Genomic DNA, 20,133 nt, shown 5'->3' on the forward strand with positions numbered 1-20,133 from the left:
CATATTGTGGCTAACACACATTTTTATTTCCTACAGATTTTCTATAGAAAAAGGAATAGCTGGTCAAGTGGCAAGAACAGGAGAGGTCCTTAACATCCCTGATGCCTATGCAGATCCACGCTTTAACAGGTACGATGTTACTCGTGGGAGGGGAAGATAGCTTACCAAACCTTTTACTGAAATTTACTACTTAAATTTCATATTAGAATGCATTCGTGGAGCTGTGATCCTCTGATAGGGAGACAACAAGATACAATTAAAAGTATTATTTTTAGCAAATAGAAGTATAAAGGAGAAAAATTTAGTTATTTTTCCTGCTATGGAACTTTGCCCAGTTAGGTAGGCTGGTGCTGATTTTCTTTATTAGCCTCCCTGCAATCTGATTAGTTTCAGAGGAGAAAAAAAAGTTCACTAACAAATAGCATGCCTAAGTACCTGAATGTATTCTTTAATTTTATGAATAAGCTGACTGTACATTTGAGGAAGGATTAATTCCTTATCTTGCAAATGGAGATTAAAGGGTTGAAAAGTTTTTTCTAAATATGACACTGTAGATGGAAATATTTGAGAGCTTTGGAGGTGAACTTCTTGCAGGTACTAATTACATCTACTTTAAAACTACTTACTATATTGTACATCAACATTTCTGAGAATCAAGGAATATAAGTTAATTAATAATATTAACTTTTTTCTTTTTTTCCTTTCCCTTTTCTGGCTCTCTAGAGAAGTAGACCTCTACACAGGCTACACAACCAGAAATATCCTGTGCATGCCTATTGTAAGCCGAGGAAGCGTAATAGGTGTTGTGCAGATGGTGAACAAAATAAGTGGAAGTGCCTTCTCTAAAACTGATGAGAACAACTTTAAAATGTTTGCAGTCTTTTGTGCTTTAGCCTTACACTGTGCTAATGTAAGTTTTATTTACAGTTTTGTAAGCTGTTTGTTATAATGAGAAGACTTAGAATCCTACTTAAGGATTTTGATGTTCCAGATTATTAAAGTGATTCATAAGCCTGTTTTGTTGAATTAACAAGGAAACTGGAATCATTGAATCCTTTGCTGAATAATTGTATTTTAAGAGGATGATAGAGATTCGTTTGATGCTTTCTGAAATAATTGTACTCTGGATACATCAAGTTCGTGTAGCTAAACTGAGGGATGCTCTCAAATGTGAATGATATCTGTCTGTCTTTGCTTTTCCATTAGAAAGTATGATTCTTATTTACTTTTATAAATTCAGGTCACATGTTTTACAAATTCAACTGGGGGATGGGGATGTTATGTATTCTCTTGATTCCATATGCTTAATATTCAACGATACCAATTTATACATTTATATGCTGTCCTATATACTCATAATTATCCATGCTTCTAGATAAGAGTGGATAGCCTTTTTTGTTTTCAAAGCCTTTATCATCACAAAAATTACTATTCCTGTAGGAAACATAAGCAATTTAATGATCATTGCTATACAAGTATAAAAATGCAATAACTGCAATAAAAATGCAATGCAGAAGAAATGTGTCATATTCATGGGAGGTAAGATACAATGCAATGCCAGTTAAGCCTGATGATTTACATTAAGCCATTTTACCAACATCATGCTGTCGGTATACTGGGGCAGCAAATTTTACTAACAATTACTTAAACTTGTTCCACCTGACTCAGGGCAAGTAGAAAGGCCTGCATATAAATGAAACTTGGGACTATGCAATCACTCAGTTGTGTGTGAGTTCACTCTTTTTAGATGATGAATGTTACCATTCAGGGCATGCTGCTCCATATTATCTTTACTAGTAAAATTGTTGTGTCCTCACTTGTTTACAAACCATGCCATGTCTGCAATAGCTGTCCGAACCTCTCAATAATTAACTGCACTTATTTTTCACATTTATTGCATAGTAATGTAAGTGTGATAAACATCTCATGTACTTTTTACTGGGTATAGGTAGCAGTTATTTGTACCAATTAATAGCTGAATTCATGCAGTGGCACAAAATATGAATCATGCCCTGTTAACAGTTTTCATTCTGTTAGCGTATTGGCAGGGACTGAGCTCCTTTTCTAACTCCTGAACTTTGATTCTTTTTCTTGTGAGAACTAAAATGCAGTGAAAAATTAGCCAAGCCTTAGATGTTTACCCAAGTGAGTAGATGCAGAATGATGTGATAGAAGGCCCAGTTTTCCTGAAGTACTGAATTTCATATAATCTGTCGCTTTTCTAATGCATGAAGTTGAGCAGCCAAAAACACTAATGTTTTTGCAGATGTGTATTTTAAGAATAAGTGCTTGAATACAGGAAAGAAATGTTTTTTCCTTTATTAAAATTTCACATTCATGAATGACTTCTCTTTTTCAGATGTACCACAGAATTCGCCATTCAGAGTGTATTTACCGTGTAACGATGGAGAAGCTATCCTACCACAGTGTTTGTACAGCAGAAGAGTGGCAAAACCTCATGCACTGTACACTGCCTCCACATATTTATAAAGAAATTGAACTGTAAGTATTTTCCTCATATAGCGACAGCTGCATCTTGTATCAGTCCATGAAAAAGATTTCCCCCCCCCCACCCTAGGCGTAGCGGAGGGTTTTGTAGGAAGCACTTTTATTATTGAACTATCCCAAAATCATAGGCGTTTATCTCTGGCTTTCTTATACTTAGTTACACTTAATGACCTGTGAACAAAATTTATCTATCAAAGGTGTAAAATAATACCTACTCGGAATGGTAGCATATTCCTCGGGCATGGGTAGCTACAGTAGTTGCTTTAAGCATTAGTTTATGTCTAATGATTGTAGACATGTGCTTGCTTTCTGATAGTCCCAAGTCACTAACAGCTCAGAGCCAGAGAGGAGACTGAGCTGGAGCATCAGTAGTTAAGACCAAATGCATGCTCTCATCCCCTTGTACCTGTTTTAGAATAAAAGATTCAGTTCATTCCTGGGATCTTCTGAGTTGTGTGGGTTTTAATTTGGGTTTTGGGATTTGGTTTGGGGGTTTTTTTTGGTGTGTGTGTTTTGTGCATCTGCTTGTGTTTCTTGAAGGAGGGGAAAATGGATACAGATCTCCAGACTTCTGAAGATAATTAGGGTTATGAATCCCAGGTGCTAGAGTTTAGAGTTACAGCCTAAATTTGGAGGAGGACTTCCCATCCAGCCTCTTAGGCTTTCTTTGAAATAATTCAGTTACTTTCAGCTCTCAAGGATCTGCTGTGTGCTGAAGATGTTCAGATGCTCTATCTGTATTTTACCAGTCAGTCCCCACTCAGAGTCATCTGATTTTTTAGTCACCATTTTTGGCCCAGGACAATAAATTCTACTGTAGTAACCAGGTGCCTAAAATCGGAAGTCTATGATATCGAGTCACCAAATCTAAGTTGTCTTTGTAAACCTGATCTCCAGAGCTTGTTCACTCCCGTCAAGCGCTGAGCACTGTAGCCGTGAGCGAGCAAAGCGTGCAAGCGTATGCTTAACAGGGGCTGCTTACAGCTAAAGTTCATTACATGCTGAAGTGATTTGCTTGAACGCCAGAGTATTAGCAGCTTGAAGGATTACACCCTAACAGAAGCTTATTCTCTGCAATACAATTTCTTGTGCTTTGTTAGATGATATTATATAACCCACCTCCTCAGCAAAAATTACTCCTACTTGCAAAGATGACAGGTTTCATGCTAAATTATATTAACATCCTTTAGTTTGAGCAATCTGAATACATTTAACCATTTTCCAAGCGGTTCAGCTACCTTCAGCTCTCTTGCACCTGCTGCGCTGTTCAGTATGCCACGTACGTGCAAGCGTTTAGCTGGGGTCGGTGGAAAGTAAATAGAAGACTTGCAGCACGGCAGGTGCAAGGAAAGGGGTTAATTAATAATCGAAGGACAAACAGTGCTGCTAAGCAGGTCCCTAATATTAGGCCTAAACGTTGATATTGGGAGAGAGGAGAAGTCATCAGCTAATGAAACATAAAAAGAATGCAGCATTAAATGTTTGATTTTTAACGTTTGGGCTTAATTTCTATTAGCCAGTAAAGGTTGATTTTTTTTTTTTTTTTCCTGTCAAAACTAGAGTGAGTCTCACCGCATTCATGACAGAAATTACTGAAAAAAGGCTAGTAAATACATTATTAGAGACACCATCTTTACAATTCCTGAGAGGCAAGTCTGGAATATTTTAGGAATGCCTGTAAAGCTCTCATCATCCCCGTAGAAGAAAGATTTTTTTACATTAAGCAATGGATTCTTAAATAAAGATTTATGTTTCTATTAACTAAACAAAGCCGAAGGCTAACCAAAGGCTAGCGGTTGTACTTGATGATCTTAAGAGTCTTTTTCAACCTAAATGATTCTGTGATTCTATGAGCATAGTTTTGTTGGCCTTAGCAGAAATATGTTAACTTACATTGCTGGAAAATAGAGCCTGTAAAGTCAGTTTTCTGTGTATATACAGAAACAAGTGAATGCTGTCAGATATATGTTAGCCTAGTCGTTTTCACCTTGGTTTTAGATGCTTTTGTCCTTACTAAGTTGAAACTTTCTTCTTAGATACCACTTTGATATCAGTCCGTATGAGGATGTCTGGCCTGCCATTTTTGTCTACATGGTTCACCAGTCCTGTGGGACAGCCTGGTATGAAGTACCTGATTTATTGCTTTAATTCTGTTATTTATGTGTTTGTTTATTAGGAAATTTTGAGACCATTCTTTTCTAATTCAAGGTCTTCTTTTCCTTGGGGGTTATTTACTATGTCTGGTCTGTACAGGGCTGTAATAGGCAGGCTGGATTTCTTGTTCCAGTTTCTTGGTCTTCAGTTAATAAAATTTGGGAACAGCCAGGTAAAAGAACTCATGATATCATCCAAACAGTCATCCTTCCAATATGTAGAAGTATTGTTTGGTTCTGAGATGAGATTGCTTTTCAGACAAGAGAGGGTGAAGATACTACAGGCACTCTTGCCAAAAAGGAGAGAAGGTCCATGAATACTGGTTTCTCAAATACATAGCTGCTGAAATTAATATAGTATATGGTTAAAATAATCCAAGGTTAGCTCTTATCTTGCTAAATGAATTAGTTATTGGCATCATTGTGCATTAATTATGGAAGTGAATGATTTTCAAATGAAATGTTTCATTTATTGTCCTTTCTCTCAGTGTCCATTATCATTACTAAGATCAGTAGTCTCTTGGCTAAGTATGTCCCATTGCTAAAAGAAAGGAGCTGCTCCGAATTATAGAAAAAATCTACAGATGGACAATTGAAAGGGGAGGTATCTCCCTGCAAAAAGGAGCAACATTTGGGAAACGTTTGCTGGGGACTGTTTCATCTTAGTAACTGGATGAACCTCCATGCCCTCAAAGCATACAGGGTCTTTCTCATGACTTCTTCAATACAGTTCTTAATACAGTTCTCTACTACTCAGTGTAGTTAGCATGTTTCTGTTCCTGACTGAATAGCTGTGGATGCAGGACTGGGGTTCAGATTTTCAGCTAAGTTCTGTTTTTTTCCCTTTCTGTCTCCCAGTCTCTTTCTTTCAAGGTGTAACTTTGATGGGAAAGAATTGATTTCTACTTGACGTTTTTCAAATGAGTCTCAGCTTTCACATATAAAGTTAAAGAAACAAAAGTGAGGAAAATATTTGAAAAGGAGGCTGTTGGGACTGGACTTGTGTTTAATTTCTGAAAGAACAAAACTTCTCAACCCTCTGAAACAAGTACAGCTATTCTAAGACTAAAATTTGATTTTTAAAGTATCAAGGAGTAAGGTTGTGCCTTTAAATATACACCTATGTAATGTATAACTGTCCTGTCCAGGGAGGATTTTGGACAAAAATCTGTGATATTTACTACATTTTCTTTCCTCTCATGAAGAAATTATCTTTTACCACTTCAATCAAGTATATAAAATACAGCAGTGGAGGAAGTAATAGTATTCTACGTTGAGGTATCATTGATAATGATTTTGGCTACAACCATTCTATCCCATAGTAACCATTGAGTTGATATTGGATGTAGATGGAAGTGACTGTTGTGATATTCTGAACTATGATGTACTATTTTAAACAGTAGTTCTAACGATTGTTCTAGACCTGTCTGACTTAACTCTCTAGAATTAAAAAAGAAAGCCTAAAGTTTTTTTGAAAGACAGTATGCCTCCATTTTTACTAATGTCAGACTAAGGCTAAGAAGAATGACCTTGCTCAGCATACAACCATAGAAATATGTTTTTCTATCTAACTGGCTCCATATAGCGGATGTATTTACATTTTCACATGTAGATCACAGACATTCAACTTTGTTTTCTCAGCCCACATGTAGTGCAAAACTAGAACATTAATACTGCTTCCCTGAGATACCTAAGAAATTATCAAAACATGGAACTTAAAAAAAAGTCAAACCACAGTAATGGGAAAAAATGAGAATAAGAGAAAACTGATCTGTTATGAGGGAAAAAGTCAGTGACTTGGGACTCTGGCATCTTCTGTTCAGTTCTGGGCTCAAGTGTAATATTCCCTTTTCACCACAGGCAGCTCAGATTAGGTACTTTAGAAAATTTTACCTGATATCTAATCTGTGCTTGAATTTCCCATCTGTAAACAAAATGTATTCAGCTTTCCTTTCAAAGGAACATTGGTAGAAAAAGGTCTATTAAAGATTGTGCAGAGCTGTGGTACTACAGAATATGAACTCCCTCGGAGGTGTTTTTGGTGAGCACATAAGCCAAACTTAACAATTACTTTATTACTGCTTTTTATTATTACCTTAGTGAAAATACTCTTGATCATAAATTCATTTTGCTTGTCTATCTTAACAGCAAAAATATAAAAAAAATTCTTTAAGAAATAATCCCCTAAATGCTGTAAATGTGGGGCATCTTCGTGGTTGACCAGCAATTACTTAGCAAAATATTGTTTGTTCAAAAATGAAGAAACAGTGAAACGTGAATTTCCATTCATTCGCCCAAACTGGAAGAAAAATCTTAAAGTCTTGGAAAAAAGTAAAATCTTCTTCTTTTCATGGTGTCAGTATGTCTAGTATCTCAACTTCTTTTATTCAAAACAATTTATGCATTTGGCGTTTGACTGAAATTTTAATTTAAACAGGATTATTTCTTCAGTGTCAGTTGCTTAAAACCCCTAATTTTCTGGTTTGATCACAAATGATGTTTTCAAATTGTCCGTTAGATGCCGAGTTTCAGTATTTGACAGGTTGAATAGATAACGATTTAAAGAAACCACGCTTCAAGTTTCTGGGAGTGAGGAGGGTTATGCAATTGTGTTGCCTGAGCTGGATAGCTTGACTTATGTTCCAGAACTTTACAGATTAAACTAAGAGCATTGTCGTGTATCCATGGTCCTCTGTCCTTGCCAAAACTTGAATGACTCTTGTAATCAACAAGTCTTCTGCAATGAGAGTCAATCCTAGCAAGAAGAGTAAATCAAAGAGCATCTTTTCTCCTCTGTTGGTTATTTTCCCATTCTTCTTTCTTGTCTCTGACCAAGTTAATTTCTTTCTAGCTTTGAACTTGAAAAGCTATGCCGATTTACTATGTCTGTAAAGAAGAATTATCGCCGTGTGCCCTACCACAACTGGAAGCATGCAGTTACCGTTGCACATTGCATGTATGCCATACTTCAGAACAACCAGGGGCTTTTCACTGATCTAGAGGTAGGTGAGATGATTGTATCAGTTACTAGACCTTATCAGAGGTATCAGCCATCGCAGAAGTACATTTTCTGTGCAAAACTCTATTTTGCTGTCAGCTTGGGCAGAGCGTGTATAAAGGTCCCCACAGAGGAACGGGTGTGAGTAGAAAGCTTGAGGAAGGAGAATTATTCAGATTCCTAATCCTAGTGTTTCCTTCACGTTTTTCAGGTCTGCCCACTGAAGAAGCACTAGCAGATTTGCTATAAGTCCATGTCCACGTTTTGAGGTTCTCCCTGCCCACTTACAACCACAGTCTTTATTTTAATTATTTAACTAACTGTCGGATCTGTACTGAGGGGAGGGAAACACCCTGGATCGTGAACCCTGTGAGGTCTGGGTAATCCTGAATAGGAGGACAAGGGTTACAGAGATGGTTGACATATGTGAGTAAAGGAGATGAGTAGAAAGAATGGAAGGAAAACAGTTGTCCAAATGTGCTAGTTCACTGATTAACTTTTATTGTACAACAGTTTTCCTTAGCATGCGTGTACATATTTTGAAGATAAATGCATAGTGTTTAAAAAAAATCAGGAAAAAAATACTTTGGATAGATCACTAACTGCTGAAGTTATAACAATAGAATGGAAGGCTTAGAATGGTTAAATGTTAATATACACTACGAAGAACTGTCAGTTGTTTTTTTTTCTGAATTATGGTAGGTGCAACTGGGAGTGCTGTCTATTCTTAATACTACCTGAAACTTCTGACTGGGTGAACCTGTTTTCAGTTGTGTATAACTTCGCCAAACACTAGCCATTTGGGCTGTAATTTTCCAAGCTCCGTGACTTTCTCAAGCTGATTCATTTGGGGAAATTTCAGCCAAAATTGTTTGGCTCTTATAAAGAAACGTGCTAGGAGAAATCAAGTTTTTGTTCAGTGTATAAGAGTAAAATAGACTTTGGTGATCTTTCAGTTGAAAAGGTCTAGTTTATTCTGCTGTAAAGCATGGACTTGAAAATTGACACTGAAATAGGAAAGTGGCATTTGCCAGGCATATGCTGAAAGTTGGCAAAGCTATACAAGTTTGAAAAAATCAGTATTCCTTTAACAACAAAAATCTGTGGATTGCAGCTTCAGGGAATATTTCAAGCTCTCATAACATTCAGTACTAACCAAGTAGTAAGGCCCATCTTTTTGGAGGCACAGAGTAAGAAAGACGGAGAGCAAAAGAGGCAGCTGTTCAGAGAGATGGAAACAGTCTTTGTTCCCTGCCAAAGTCCAGGCAGCCTTCACCGGTTTGAATGCCTTACCCCAGTCGATGTTCCAGCTCTTTCTAGCAGTCTCCTTTCTTGAGACTGGAGATGAATCCAAAAAGAATACAGGAAACTGCTGAAGGCAAGTTTGGGTAACTAGGATGGGCTGGTCTCGGGTGAGGGATGATGACATGAACCTCGATAGACTTAGAGATGGGAAGAGAAGTATGAAACACTGCAGAGGGGGCTGTGATCTAGAGACCAATAGACACAGCAGTTGGCAGTGGTCAAAGAGTTGGGATCCAAGCAGGGACAATATGTACAAGGTCAAGGACACTGGGATTAGGCATTGTATAATCCTGAAGGACTGACACAAGGCTGACTTTCTGGGACATGGAGAGTGGGACAAGGTAGACAGAACCATCTGGTACAAGGGACAGACTGATCAGAACTGTAAGACTGGAAAAAACACAGGCTGTAAAGGACGCAACAGGAGAATGAAACTTGCGGGGGAAGGACAGAAGAACTTACGCCCACTAGATCTAATGTAGCACGAAGGATTCTGAGACTCATCTTTCTTTTGCTGTCAGAGACTGCTTTTCAAGTCTATTGGTTACACATCTTGCCCCTCCTGATAGTAGTGAAAAGGGGATACCACCTTCCTGCAGCTGTTACTGCACAACTTCAAGTAATATAGATGTGTGTGATGTTCTCAGGGTTCCACTCATGCTGAGGATCTGTGTGGACGTGTGTTGCTGCATCTTCTGTTTTACCATGTGCTTTTTAAAAATGCACTTCACAAGATGCAATATTGAAAAGACATCATTAAAAATAAAAGTGAAGGATTTAAAATAAAAGCGAAGGTCTCAAAATCAGAAATACATTTCAGGTTGCTACAACCTGAGTTCTGCACATTGTATATTTGTGATAAAATCTTTATCATCATTGTTTGTTATTTTTCCACACAATCATGTGCCTCTTAGTAGAGTATACAGGTTGAATGTTGCTCACTTAATAATCAGTATTCTTTTTCTGCTTCATTTTATAGCCTTATCCTTGTTTACTGAACACTCATCAGAACCATGTATAAGACAGAGCTGTTAAGTCTATAAAGACAGTTTCGTGATACTCCATGCTGACAGTGACTGCTTCACAAACATTAATGAATGTGTTTTCAAAACACACTTGCTGTGTGAAAAACTTTTGCTAGTGTTCACGTATTTTGTGTGTTGAAAGACAGATTTCAGGGACTCCATTTCTTCAGGATATTAAGAGTGAATTAAATGAAAAAATCAGTTTCACCTAGGCAGCTTGGTCAGTGTCTCCGAGGAGTGTTACGGAGGCAGGTCTAGCATCAGACTTTGGCACAGCTGCCTTGACCAGGAGATCATACATCTTACTTATTTCCTCTCCCTCAGTAACTGCACTTTTTATTTTTTAATAAACATGGTAAGAATTCAGTGGATGACCAGGCTATCTGTTTAAAACTCAGATTTCTTCCTGAAGCAGAATCCCTCCAATAGTATGTGATTGTGCAACATTTTTTTTTTTTAATTCATAATATATAAGAGGTTTGAATTACAACTTGTCTGAGAATTTTAATTCAGCATGTCCTCACTTTTGTGTTTCTCACAATATTAAGGATGTTTCTCCATGTGCTTTTTGAAGGCTGTGTAAGCATAGTGCAACTTTTACAGTATTTTGGGAAGAGAGTGACATCTAGGGGCAGGAAAGACATCTTACTTTTCATGTTTCTCTCAATTTTTTTTGTAGCGAAAAGGTCTTTTAGTTGCATGCCTGTGTCATGACCTGGATCACAGAGGTTACAGCAACAGCTATCTTCAGAAATTTGATCACCCCTTAGCTGCTCTCTATTCCACGTCAACAATGGAACAGCATCACTTCTCGCAGACTGTGTCCATCCTGCAGGTAGGATTATTGAATTTGTGTCTTCTGTGCAGTAGAGTCCAGTGGTGGAAATAGGAGTCACATCATGACCCAGTAGATTTCTGAAGCATGCTTAATTTTATTTCTGGATTGTAGTGCTCATTTAGAAGAGTGGGAGATTTATTACAGCAAGCCGGGTTCCCCAATTAGCAACCCAAGCATTCAATAATAGTGCAAAACATAGCTTTTCCAAAATCTTGATATTATAAAAAATACTGTGTATTTGAAGGTCTTTGCTTATGGCCTGCCTTTGGAGCTTTTAGCTTCTGGGTCAATTAGGGTTTTTCCTATAACCACGTGGAATAGGAATTTTAAAAATGAAAAATTAGTTTCTCACTTACTTAGATATTTCCAGCATAATGTGCTTCAACAAAGTCTTCAATCATCCTGAAATTCTGAATAAAAGCTCAAGTACTGGCAAAAGTTTGCATGAGAAGCTTGAAAACCTGCTGTAATAAATTCCATGAACAGTAAATGTGTGGCATGAAGGAGGAAATGTTAATTTTGCACGCATGAAAAGTTTAAACTTGTTTCATTATGTTATCGTGTGCTTTTTTGTTATTCAGCAATTTGAAATTAAAAAAAAAACTGAGCAAGGTAATATTCTATGAAAGAGAGTTCCTAATACGAGGTAATGTGTCCATATGTTTAATGAATAGAAAGCTACAAGAAAGCATGCAGACGCATTTTGGGAAATCCAAGTGTGCTACTGACACACAGATATTTTCTCATCAGTGAAAATTTTTTTCATGCTCAATTAGAAGAGTGAGAACTCTCACCTATGAAACCACTGCCAGTCCGTAACATATTTGTGCTCACTGGTTTTAGTTTACCATGCACATGCTCTATGCACAACCTTACTATGCTACTGCGCCACTAATTCGTTGTTAACTTTTCTTTCTTTCTGGTCTTTCAGGGGGAAGATATTTATTTTCTTAAATATCTAATCACCTTTTAGGAAAAATACATATTCTGTATTGTATTCAGAAGTACATCTTGTGATTATGGTTTTAGGTATCATATACATTTCATCAGAGAATGGAAGCTTTATCTCTGAATGCTCCTCCATGTAGGAGGGTGTAATTGAATCCTTCAGTGGTGGTATGGCATTAGATTTTTAGTATTCATTCTTCATGTGAGTTTGTGCACAGTGAGCAGGTTCCTCAGTCATTAACGCTCCTCTGTCCCACTATGGCTACGTGAAGCAGACTTCAGTCATTCTTCAAAAACCATTTTGCATTTTTCCTGCAGAAATGTTGTAGTCGGTGAAAGTCCCAATTGCCAAGAAGGCAGGGAACCTTTTTGCTTCCCTGCTGCCTCCTCGCTTTGGCCATCGGCAGGAGTGAGGAAAGGGAGATAGGTGAGCAGGGCTGCAGAGTGGATTCGGACACTGGCTACCCAAGTGCCCACGGCTGGTGATTATTAGCAAAGGCAGATTTGAGCGGCCTTTTGGACTTGCTGTTTTTTCATTTGAATCAAAAAACCTTACTGAATTCCTGGACTGTTACCAAAAAAAGCCAAGCAACCCACCCAACCCTTTAGGGTTTATCTCAGTGAGTTTTAGTTTTATGTTAGTAACCTGCAGTACTTCTCACTGTTTGAAACTTTATAGCTGCTTTGCTCATCCACCTGCAGTTCTAGTGTACAACATACTTCCAAATACAGAGGATTCCATTCGCTAGCTGTAGCTCAACAGGGAAACAATAAAATCTTAGGAGCTGTCCTTCGTATGTACTACTCAAAAGCCTAAGTGACATGCTCAGAAATGGCAGCTTCTGTCAGTACTTAACGGAATCTGTTGTTTTCTAGTAGTATGAACAGAAGCTGTCACAGTGGTCTTTCTGACAGTGCAGCTTCCCTAAAGAATAGAATCTAGAATAATTTAAATATTAGGACAAATAGCCTGTTCTCATGGATTAGGCAAGCAAGGTCAGGGAGGAAAGTGTCCCCAAAACCCTAAATCATGAAAACTAGTAGTAGTCATTTCCTGCTCCCAAAATGTTCATGATGGGTTAAAATGTTCTGAACTTTTTTTTTTAAACATCATGTTCTGTGACTTAGGAGTCTGTCAAAGGAGCATTGAGACATAGATGGATCGTATTTTCTATTCATTATTCAAAATAAATCTACTTGTCCAAGTAAAAATGTTGGAAAATGACGTTTACATTCCGAATGGTGAGAGAAACAAAGCCTATTTGCACCATGGAGGATTTATTTTGAACAAATTATTTAAATGCTTGACAAAAGTCAGAGAAACTTTTTATAAGCTTCAGCCCAAATGCCAATTAAATGTCAAAGCATATCTGCATTTGATATATTTTAATAATATTTTCTATTTGTGAATGTGCACACCTTGACATGGCTGGCTCATTCTTTCTTATTTTTCTCTGTTTCCTCTCAAAAGTAGGAAGACTTTTGACAAGTTGTTTTCCAAATCTTAGAGACAGCGAATAGTGTTGACTTTTCAAAATGTGATATAGCTTCGTGAGTGATCACAGTGCACAGATATTGTCAGTTAAATGCACAATAATACATAGTGGAAATATTGCAAAGGGATGACAGTGGCATGTTGCCTCCATAGTGGAAACCATTGTCTTTAGTTTATGAGTCAGTCAGCTCATGGTTGAACAAAGCAGCTTTTTCCCCTAAATGTTCATATACATTAAAATACTGTAATTAACTTTATAGAGAAAATTGTATTAGTAAATGCAGCAATTCCAGGCACATTTAATTTGGAACACTATGAAAACAAAATTATTTTAGTACTTTAACTTGGATATTTCCTTATCCATATTGTGGGTTACGCGGTATCAAAATCGTACTTCAGAGTGAATCAGACAGTTTACCAACTTTGCAATGCAGTACTCTGGATCAGGATTGAATCACAAGTTCCCAAGCTAATACTGTCTGGAAGTGCTGTGTCTGTAGTGCTTATAAATCAGAGGAGAAAAAGCTAGCATTTTTCTCTATTAATACCTTTAAGCTTCAGAAGGAGCAGTCCAAAACCAGATCAGTGGCTTAGTCATAGGTTTCATGACAGTATTTAAAAAAGGAAAGATAAAAATGGGAATTTCAGGCTGTCAACATTTGAATTTGCAAAAAAAATTGTCATTGGGCTGTAAAACCATTGTAACCTGTCTGGTGAAGTAAAGACTGAAATCATCTCAGAATTAGAGCTTGTGCTTTTTATTGGTTTTTTACTTTTTCATAGCTGGAAGGGCACAATGTCTTCTCCAATCTGAGCTCCAGCGAATATGAGCAAGTACTTGAGATCATCCGGAAAGCCATCATCGCCACAGACCTTGCCCTGTATTTTGGAAACAGAAAACAGCTTGAAGAGCTGCATCAGACCGGAGCATTAAACCTTAAGAACCAAGCACACAGGTGAAGTAGCAAACCAGTATTAGTTCACTATGGCATTAGCCCTAGAAAGAAAAACCTTACTTTTGCAAAAAAAATTTCTGTGTACACAGTAATTTTCTTACATATAAGATTTCTAAGACCAGCTGTGCGTAAAATTTCAAGTATGTAACAGTAATTTCCAGTGTTTTATATTTGCGTTTCACTGCCTTTGGATGTCAACTGCACAGTTCAGTGACAGATCATCTGCAGAGGAAAGTTAGTGCACAGGCAGTTAGGTGGTGGGGAAAAAGGTACAGTGCAATAGTTACTTTTATTTTTATGTCAATATTTTTATTATTCTGTCAACATGCTTTTTTGGAAGGAATTCTGGTCGATCTCAACCTTTATGAATTCAGATAGCTCTAAGTTTTAAAAATGTACATTTATATTCATAAATACATGACTCTGTTCACATAAGCAAAACATAGTGCAGCCTGGATGAGAGGTGTGCCTCATAAGAGGCTTCATTAAAGTGCTCATGCAGCCCTACAAGGCTTCTTTACTGGAAAGTGGATCCTGTCATTAATCTAATGCAGGGAAAAACTAGAGAGGTAATATGGGAAAATATTGAGTCAGGATTCTGATTTCTTTTCAAAAGGAACTTTGGTACTTGGGTCTTCTTTCTGAGGAGTTTTACAGGTTTTTGCCAGTAGTTTTGAATAAATTATTACAACACTGTAGGAAGGGCAGTTTTTAAAAGCTTATTTCCCAGTATGAAACTGAAGCTTTTCAGACTTGAATAAACCTCAGCATCTTAAAAAGACAAAGATATAGTAGTTCCTGATAGTCTCAGAATGACATTTACCAGAAATCTTGAATTTAGGGTTTATGAAATTTAAGTAGGATCACAACTATTTAGTGTGTGATTGAATATTGTGTTATGCTGATTTTTTTAATCTCACCTGCCCTCAGAGCATTTTCAGTGCAAAGCCACGTGCCTGAAGGTAGGACATCAGTTTGTAATGTGGCTAAAGAATCCGAGACTTCTAGTTGTTACCTGTACGTACAGCGGAATGCTAAATTTGGCCCTTACGTGGCTGCTGAATCCTCTTGCTTAACTCAGGGGAATCTATTGATTATATTGTGTATTTGTTTATTTTCTCTGGTATATTTGTCTGTTGGTACAGTTTTAATGACTGCCATGACATGGGCATGCAAGTTAGCCAGTTGTGTGCTTTTCCCATGGAATAGGCATTATTAACAAAGATGCAGGTGTCCTTAAGTGTCATCTTAAGTTCTCCGTTGGGTGGAAGACATGTGAAATCATTCATTAATTTGCCAGTTTTCTTTATAAAACTTTGATTCATAAACCACAGGTTTGGGTAGTAGACGAGTGCTAGAAAAATGTTTAAATAAGCTTTTTGTGTGTGTGCCTTATTTTAATAATGATTATAATCCTACTGATGCTGTTCAGTTATTCTGTGAACAGGTTTGTCAGTGTATAGAACAGAGTTAAGTGTGTAGGATTCTTGTTCTGTCAGGGTCAGAATTCATTCCAACAAAGCAATGACAGAGTACCTTGACATAGACTCAGAACTAGTTTTTCCTGGTTTTGGAACGTGCGTTCCTCTCTCTTTAAAGAACAGAAAGAAACACAGCAACAGGATATGCCATCTTTCTTTTTATAGACTTGTACTGTGTTTTCAGAAAATCAAGGAGGGGCATGCGAGTGTTTTAACAAGCAGGCATTCTTGTGTAGTTTTCTATGACTGTGATTGTGCAGAGGATAGTCAATGAACTCTGGTTGCAAACGATGCAGGGAATACTACAGGGAATATAATATGCAATTTGTGTGATGCCTTACCAATGAATCATAAACAAGTGAGGAAGAAACAAGCAAGGTGAGAGAAATTTTGTAGTATATATACTTTACTACTGATTGAACTGAGGAAGGGCAAACAAAAACTTTGCAGTGTGATCATTAATTTTTTACTGAAATTACAATTTAATGCAATTTTATTTTAGAGATAGAGTGATTGGTCTGATGATGACGGCTTGTGATTTGTGTTCTGTAACAAAGTTGTGGCCAGTTACCAGACTGACGGCCAACGATATATATGCGGAGTTCTGGGCTGAGGTATGTGTGTTTCTTTTGTTTAATCTCTTTACAAATGGAAGTATACAGGAAGAAAAAACAACCATAAGTATTTTTCAATCGATATCTCAGCATGCTTGTTTTAAAGGGTGTTCACTCTCTTTATAAATGGAAGTATCCAGGAAGAAAAAAACAACCATAAGTATTTTTCAATCAATATCTCAGCGTGCTTGTTTTAAAGGGTATTCATTGGTGCATGCATGTGTTTTGTTGTTTACTCTGAGGCTATTTAAAGAGCTGAGTTAGCTTCCTAATTTTCTGGCAGTGTTTTTTCTCTCTGTTAAAGATGAATTTAGAAAGTATGTCCTAACATAAAGTGACCAAGTAACAGAACACAGAAGAAAATCTGTAAGGTTTTTTGAGTCGCTAACTGTAGTTTTGTGAAGGATCTATTTCTATTCTAGAAATCCAAAATATGAAACCAGCTTCCAGGTCAACTGCCTTGAAACACACTTATAAAGCTGTAGTATGAGTCCAGGAAATGCTAAAGCAAATATGACAAACCTTAAAATTGTTCTGATCTGACCATTGGAATCTTCTTTGGGAGCCAGCCCAACAACTGGGTCTCAGAGAGAGCTGATTTTTTAATATGCTGAAAGTTACTCCACAGATAAGATGTACTGAGAACTGAAACAAGGCATTGAGCTGTGCTAATGTAATCATGTTCATAAATAAAGATGCAATCTCTCACGTGTCTTATGCTGAGGAGTAAATGTTCTAATTGTTCAATTTTTAATAAATATCCCTGCTGTAGAGATAAGGAATAAATTCTGAGGGTGTTGCATAGAGTTGGATTAAGCAGTTTTAGAAAATATGCTGTATTTTCAGAACTACTATTGCACATGTATATGATAAAGTGTTTTTCTTATCTGTTATGTGCCCTATGGAAGTCTGCAGAATTCAGTGGGCTTATTTCTGTTTTACACCAGTGTAAAATAGAAATCAGGCCCACAGAGTTGATGTAGCATGCATATAGTGTGGAGATTGTTGTCCTGCCTGTTGCGTGTTCATTATGAAATTCAAGATCTGCATGGCTTGGGGGTGTTTTTTGTATTCACATGTTCTCAGCTCAGACTACAATAAAGTATTTGAAAAACACAGACTGTATAAGCTCAAAGATCTAGTTCAGTACTCGCTTTCTAAAATGTCAGCACTGGAAAGTGAGTGTCCTTATGAGTGATATAATAGAGGTATAATGTTGATGTGCCCCACTGATTACATACTTCACTTTTTTGCTTACAAGTAAAAAGACTTTTTAATGCAAGTCTTGTGAACTCAGTGGAGAAGGAAGGATCAAACTGATTTTTTCCTACTCAACAATAGTAAAGGTGGAATTATGGACATAATTGAGCCTGCCCAGACTTTAACCTGTTTTGTAATCCAAGGATGAGTTAATAAAGGTGGATGTTGTTATATTACTACTTCATAGAGCAAATGTAAATTAGAAGTTATTGACAGAAATTGAATTCTGTAATTGGTGTTTTACTGAATCCTCTTTAAGAAGAGGTTAACTGATACATGGCAGAAGTTGAATATGTTGTGATCTAGTCAGGATGGCTGACAAATCCAGCCACAGGTCGAAATGCTTCTGGAAATTGGAAAGCTGGAGTCAGATACAGAGAAAATCCTGGGAAAGTGAAACCAATAGGAAGTTTAGATTGTGTTTCACTGCAGAAATTGTTACTTAATTGGGAAAAAGGTAAACTCTAGACAAGTATGTTTGACGAGATTGAATGGTTATGTTACAGTTTTAAAAGTAGGATAGAATGTTGCTTCTAATTACTACTGAGTTCATAATCTTAGTATGTTGAATGATTTATTCAGAGCATTTTTATAATATTTCTTCTTTGTGTAATCATTAACTAAAACAATAACTGCAGAAGAGGTTGCAGCAATTTTGTGATACGTCACACTGATCTTTTCTCATTGAACGAAGCCTAGTGTACCTAGTGTTTTCAGCTCAGATCTACCCTGATATCACTCAGCATGAAGCTTTCCCACAGTGCTACAACTCAAGCAAAATAATACGTTTGCTGATCAATTATATAGGATTACAAGCTTGTATAAGATTTGTCTGCTGTGATTTTTTTTTTGTGAGATATGAGGCACTAGGCAGTTGTTAAACCCTTTCTTGCAGTATTTAAGAGACTTACAAGCCTCTTATACTTGGAGTATGGCTATAATATGAACTTCTTGGCTTAAAATTTCAACTTTAACTTTCTGATCATGATCATAACTATGAGGATAAAAGCAGTATTTTTTATAATAGTATATCATATATGTGTTCGCACATACTGGACACAAGAAAACACTTGTGTTTCTGGTGCATGTGTTCCATTTAAATGTAGTACTTTTTTACCGTGAGGGTGGTTGACCAGTGGCACAGGTTATCCAGAGAGGTTGTGGATTCTCCATCATTGGAGATATTCAAAACCTGACTGGGCACAGCCCTGAATCACCTGCTCTAGCTGATCCTGCTGGGGTAGGTGTGTGGGATGGATTGGATGATGCCAAGAAGTCCCTTCCGACCCAAATCATCCTGTGGTTCTGTGATACCTTTTTTCTTTCAGGGTGAACTAGTGAACATAAATCTGAGCTTTGCTCGGTGTTGGCGTAATCAGTCAGAGGCTGGACAGCTTCGTCAAAGCTCTGACTTCAATTCTTACTCAGGCACTTGATATTAATCGAAAAGCAGCCTAATCATATGATCATATAATCATATGATGCTAAATGGTTTAGTGTTGAGGCTCTTATCATTGAGACTATGGTAGCTGCAGACAGTCGTGGATCAATCAATTACAGTACTTCAAGCAAATGGGAAAAAATTAAATATTATTTACCGGTGGCACATAAAACCAAAATTTGCTTACAGTTCCTAAATAACAATCCACTGAATTTCTGTGCTTGGACTTGTTACAGGCATCTTTTTTTTTCTCAGCTGAGGAAGGAAGCCTTTCCTTCTGTTTCTTTCAACAGTAAAATGTCTAACAGAGACTAGATTTGATGATTCTAGCCTCTCTAAGTACTTGGTGAAAGAAATATGTGATAGGAGAGAATAGTACAGACACCAATTCAAAAATACCTTCTTGACTGCATCTCTTGTTGGTTAACTGAGCAGGATCATAGTTAATAGGTGATGTTGAGGCCAAATATGCAAGATTTCCAGAAGCCCCCATCTTTTCTACACTCAAGGTAGTTGCAAGACAGTCAAACAGAAAGATGCTCTGCTCAGGCCAGAATCAATTTATTATATTGCAAACTTCTCTTTGAGTAAAGTTGCCAAAATCCTCCCTTGGAAGGGCATGTTGGCACTTGAAACGTGGCTTGATAAAATCTTAGGAGAAAGGTGTAATAAATTGTCTTCTGGAGATGCCTTCACTAACTGTAGCAGAAACATACAACACGGAATTAGGGAATGTCCCAAGCTTTCCGATAGCTAAACCTCTGTAGGCTGAATCTCACATTAAAGGACACCGATAAGCAAATATTGTACAAGCAGTTATCCTGCATAAACTTTCTCCCTAACTAAGGTGTATTAGGTTTGGCTGGGATGGAGTTAACTTTCCCCATAGCAGCCCTCATAGTGCTGGCATTGACTGTCGGACATGGGGGAAGCTTCTGGCATCTTCTCACAGAAGCCGCCCCTGTAGCCCCCCTGTTACCAAAACCTTGCCATGAAAACCCAATGCATAAGGTTAGCAGTTTGAAGATCACATTGACTTTGGAATCTCAGACATAAGCAGCAGCCAAAAGCAACCATTGCTGTGGCTGTAGTTGCCTTTATAACCTCAAGA

At 37.4% G+C, this 20,133-nt stretch overlaps 1 protein-coding gene across 2 annotated transcripts in view; it reads left to right on the forward strand.

Moving 5' to 3' along the window:
- Nucleotides 1–20,133, forward strand: part of PDE10A (phosphodiesterase 10A) — a 378,959-nt gene that overhangs the window by 346,093 nt on the left and 12,733 nt on the right. For both annotated transcript variants that reach the window (XM_010579892.1, XM_010579893.1), the window contains exons 12-19: nucleotides 37–129; nucleotides 724–910; nucleotides 2,360–2,502; nucleotides 4,545–4,628; nucleotides 7,513–7,663; nucleotides 10,669–10,824; nucleotides 14,054–14,226; nucleotides 16,210–16,321. In XM_010579892.1, coding sequence (XP_010578194.1) covers nucleotides 37–129; nucleotides 724–910; nucleotides 2,360–2,502; nucleotides 4,545–4,628; nucleotides 7,513–7,663; nucleotides 10,669–10,824; nucleotides 14,054–14,226; nucleotides 16,210–16,321 — 1,099 coding nt within the window. The remainder of the gene's footprint in view (nucleotides 1–36; nucleotides 130–723; nucleotides 911–2,359; nucleotides 2,503–4,544; nucleotides 4,629–7,512; nucleotides 7,664–10,668; nucleotides 10,825–14,053; nucleotides 14,227–16,209; nucleotides 16,322–20,133) is intronic.

This window comes from Haliaeetus leucocephalus, unplaced genomic scaffold (assembly GCF_000737465.1).
Source record: "Haliaeetus leucocephalus isolate CR32 unplaced genomic scaffold, Haliaeetus_leucocephalus-4.0 Scaffold687, whole genome shotgun sequence".
NCBI classification, from domain to species: Eukaryota; Metazoa; Chordata; class Aves; order Accipitriformes; family Accipitridae; genus Haliaeetus; species Haliaeetus leucocephalus.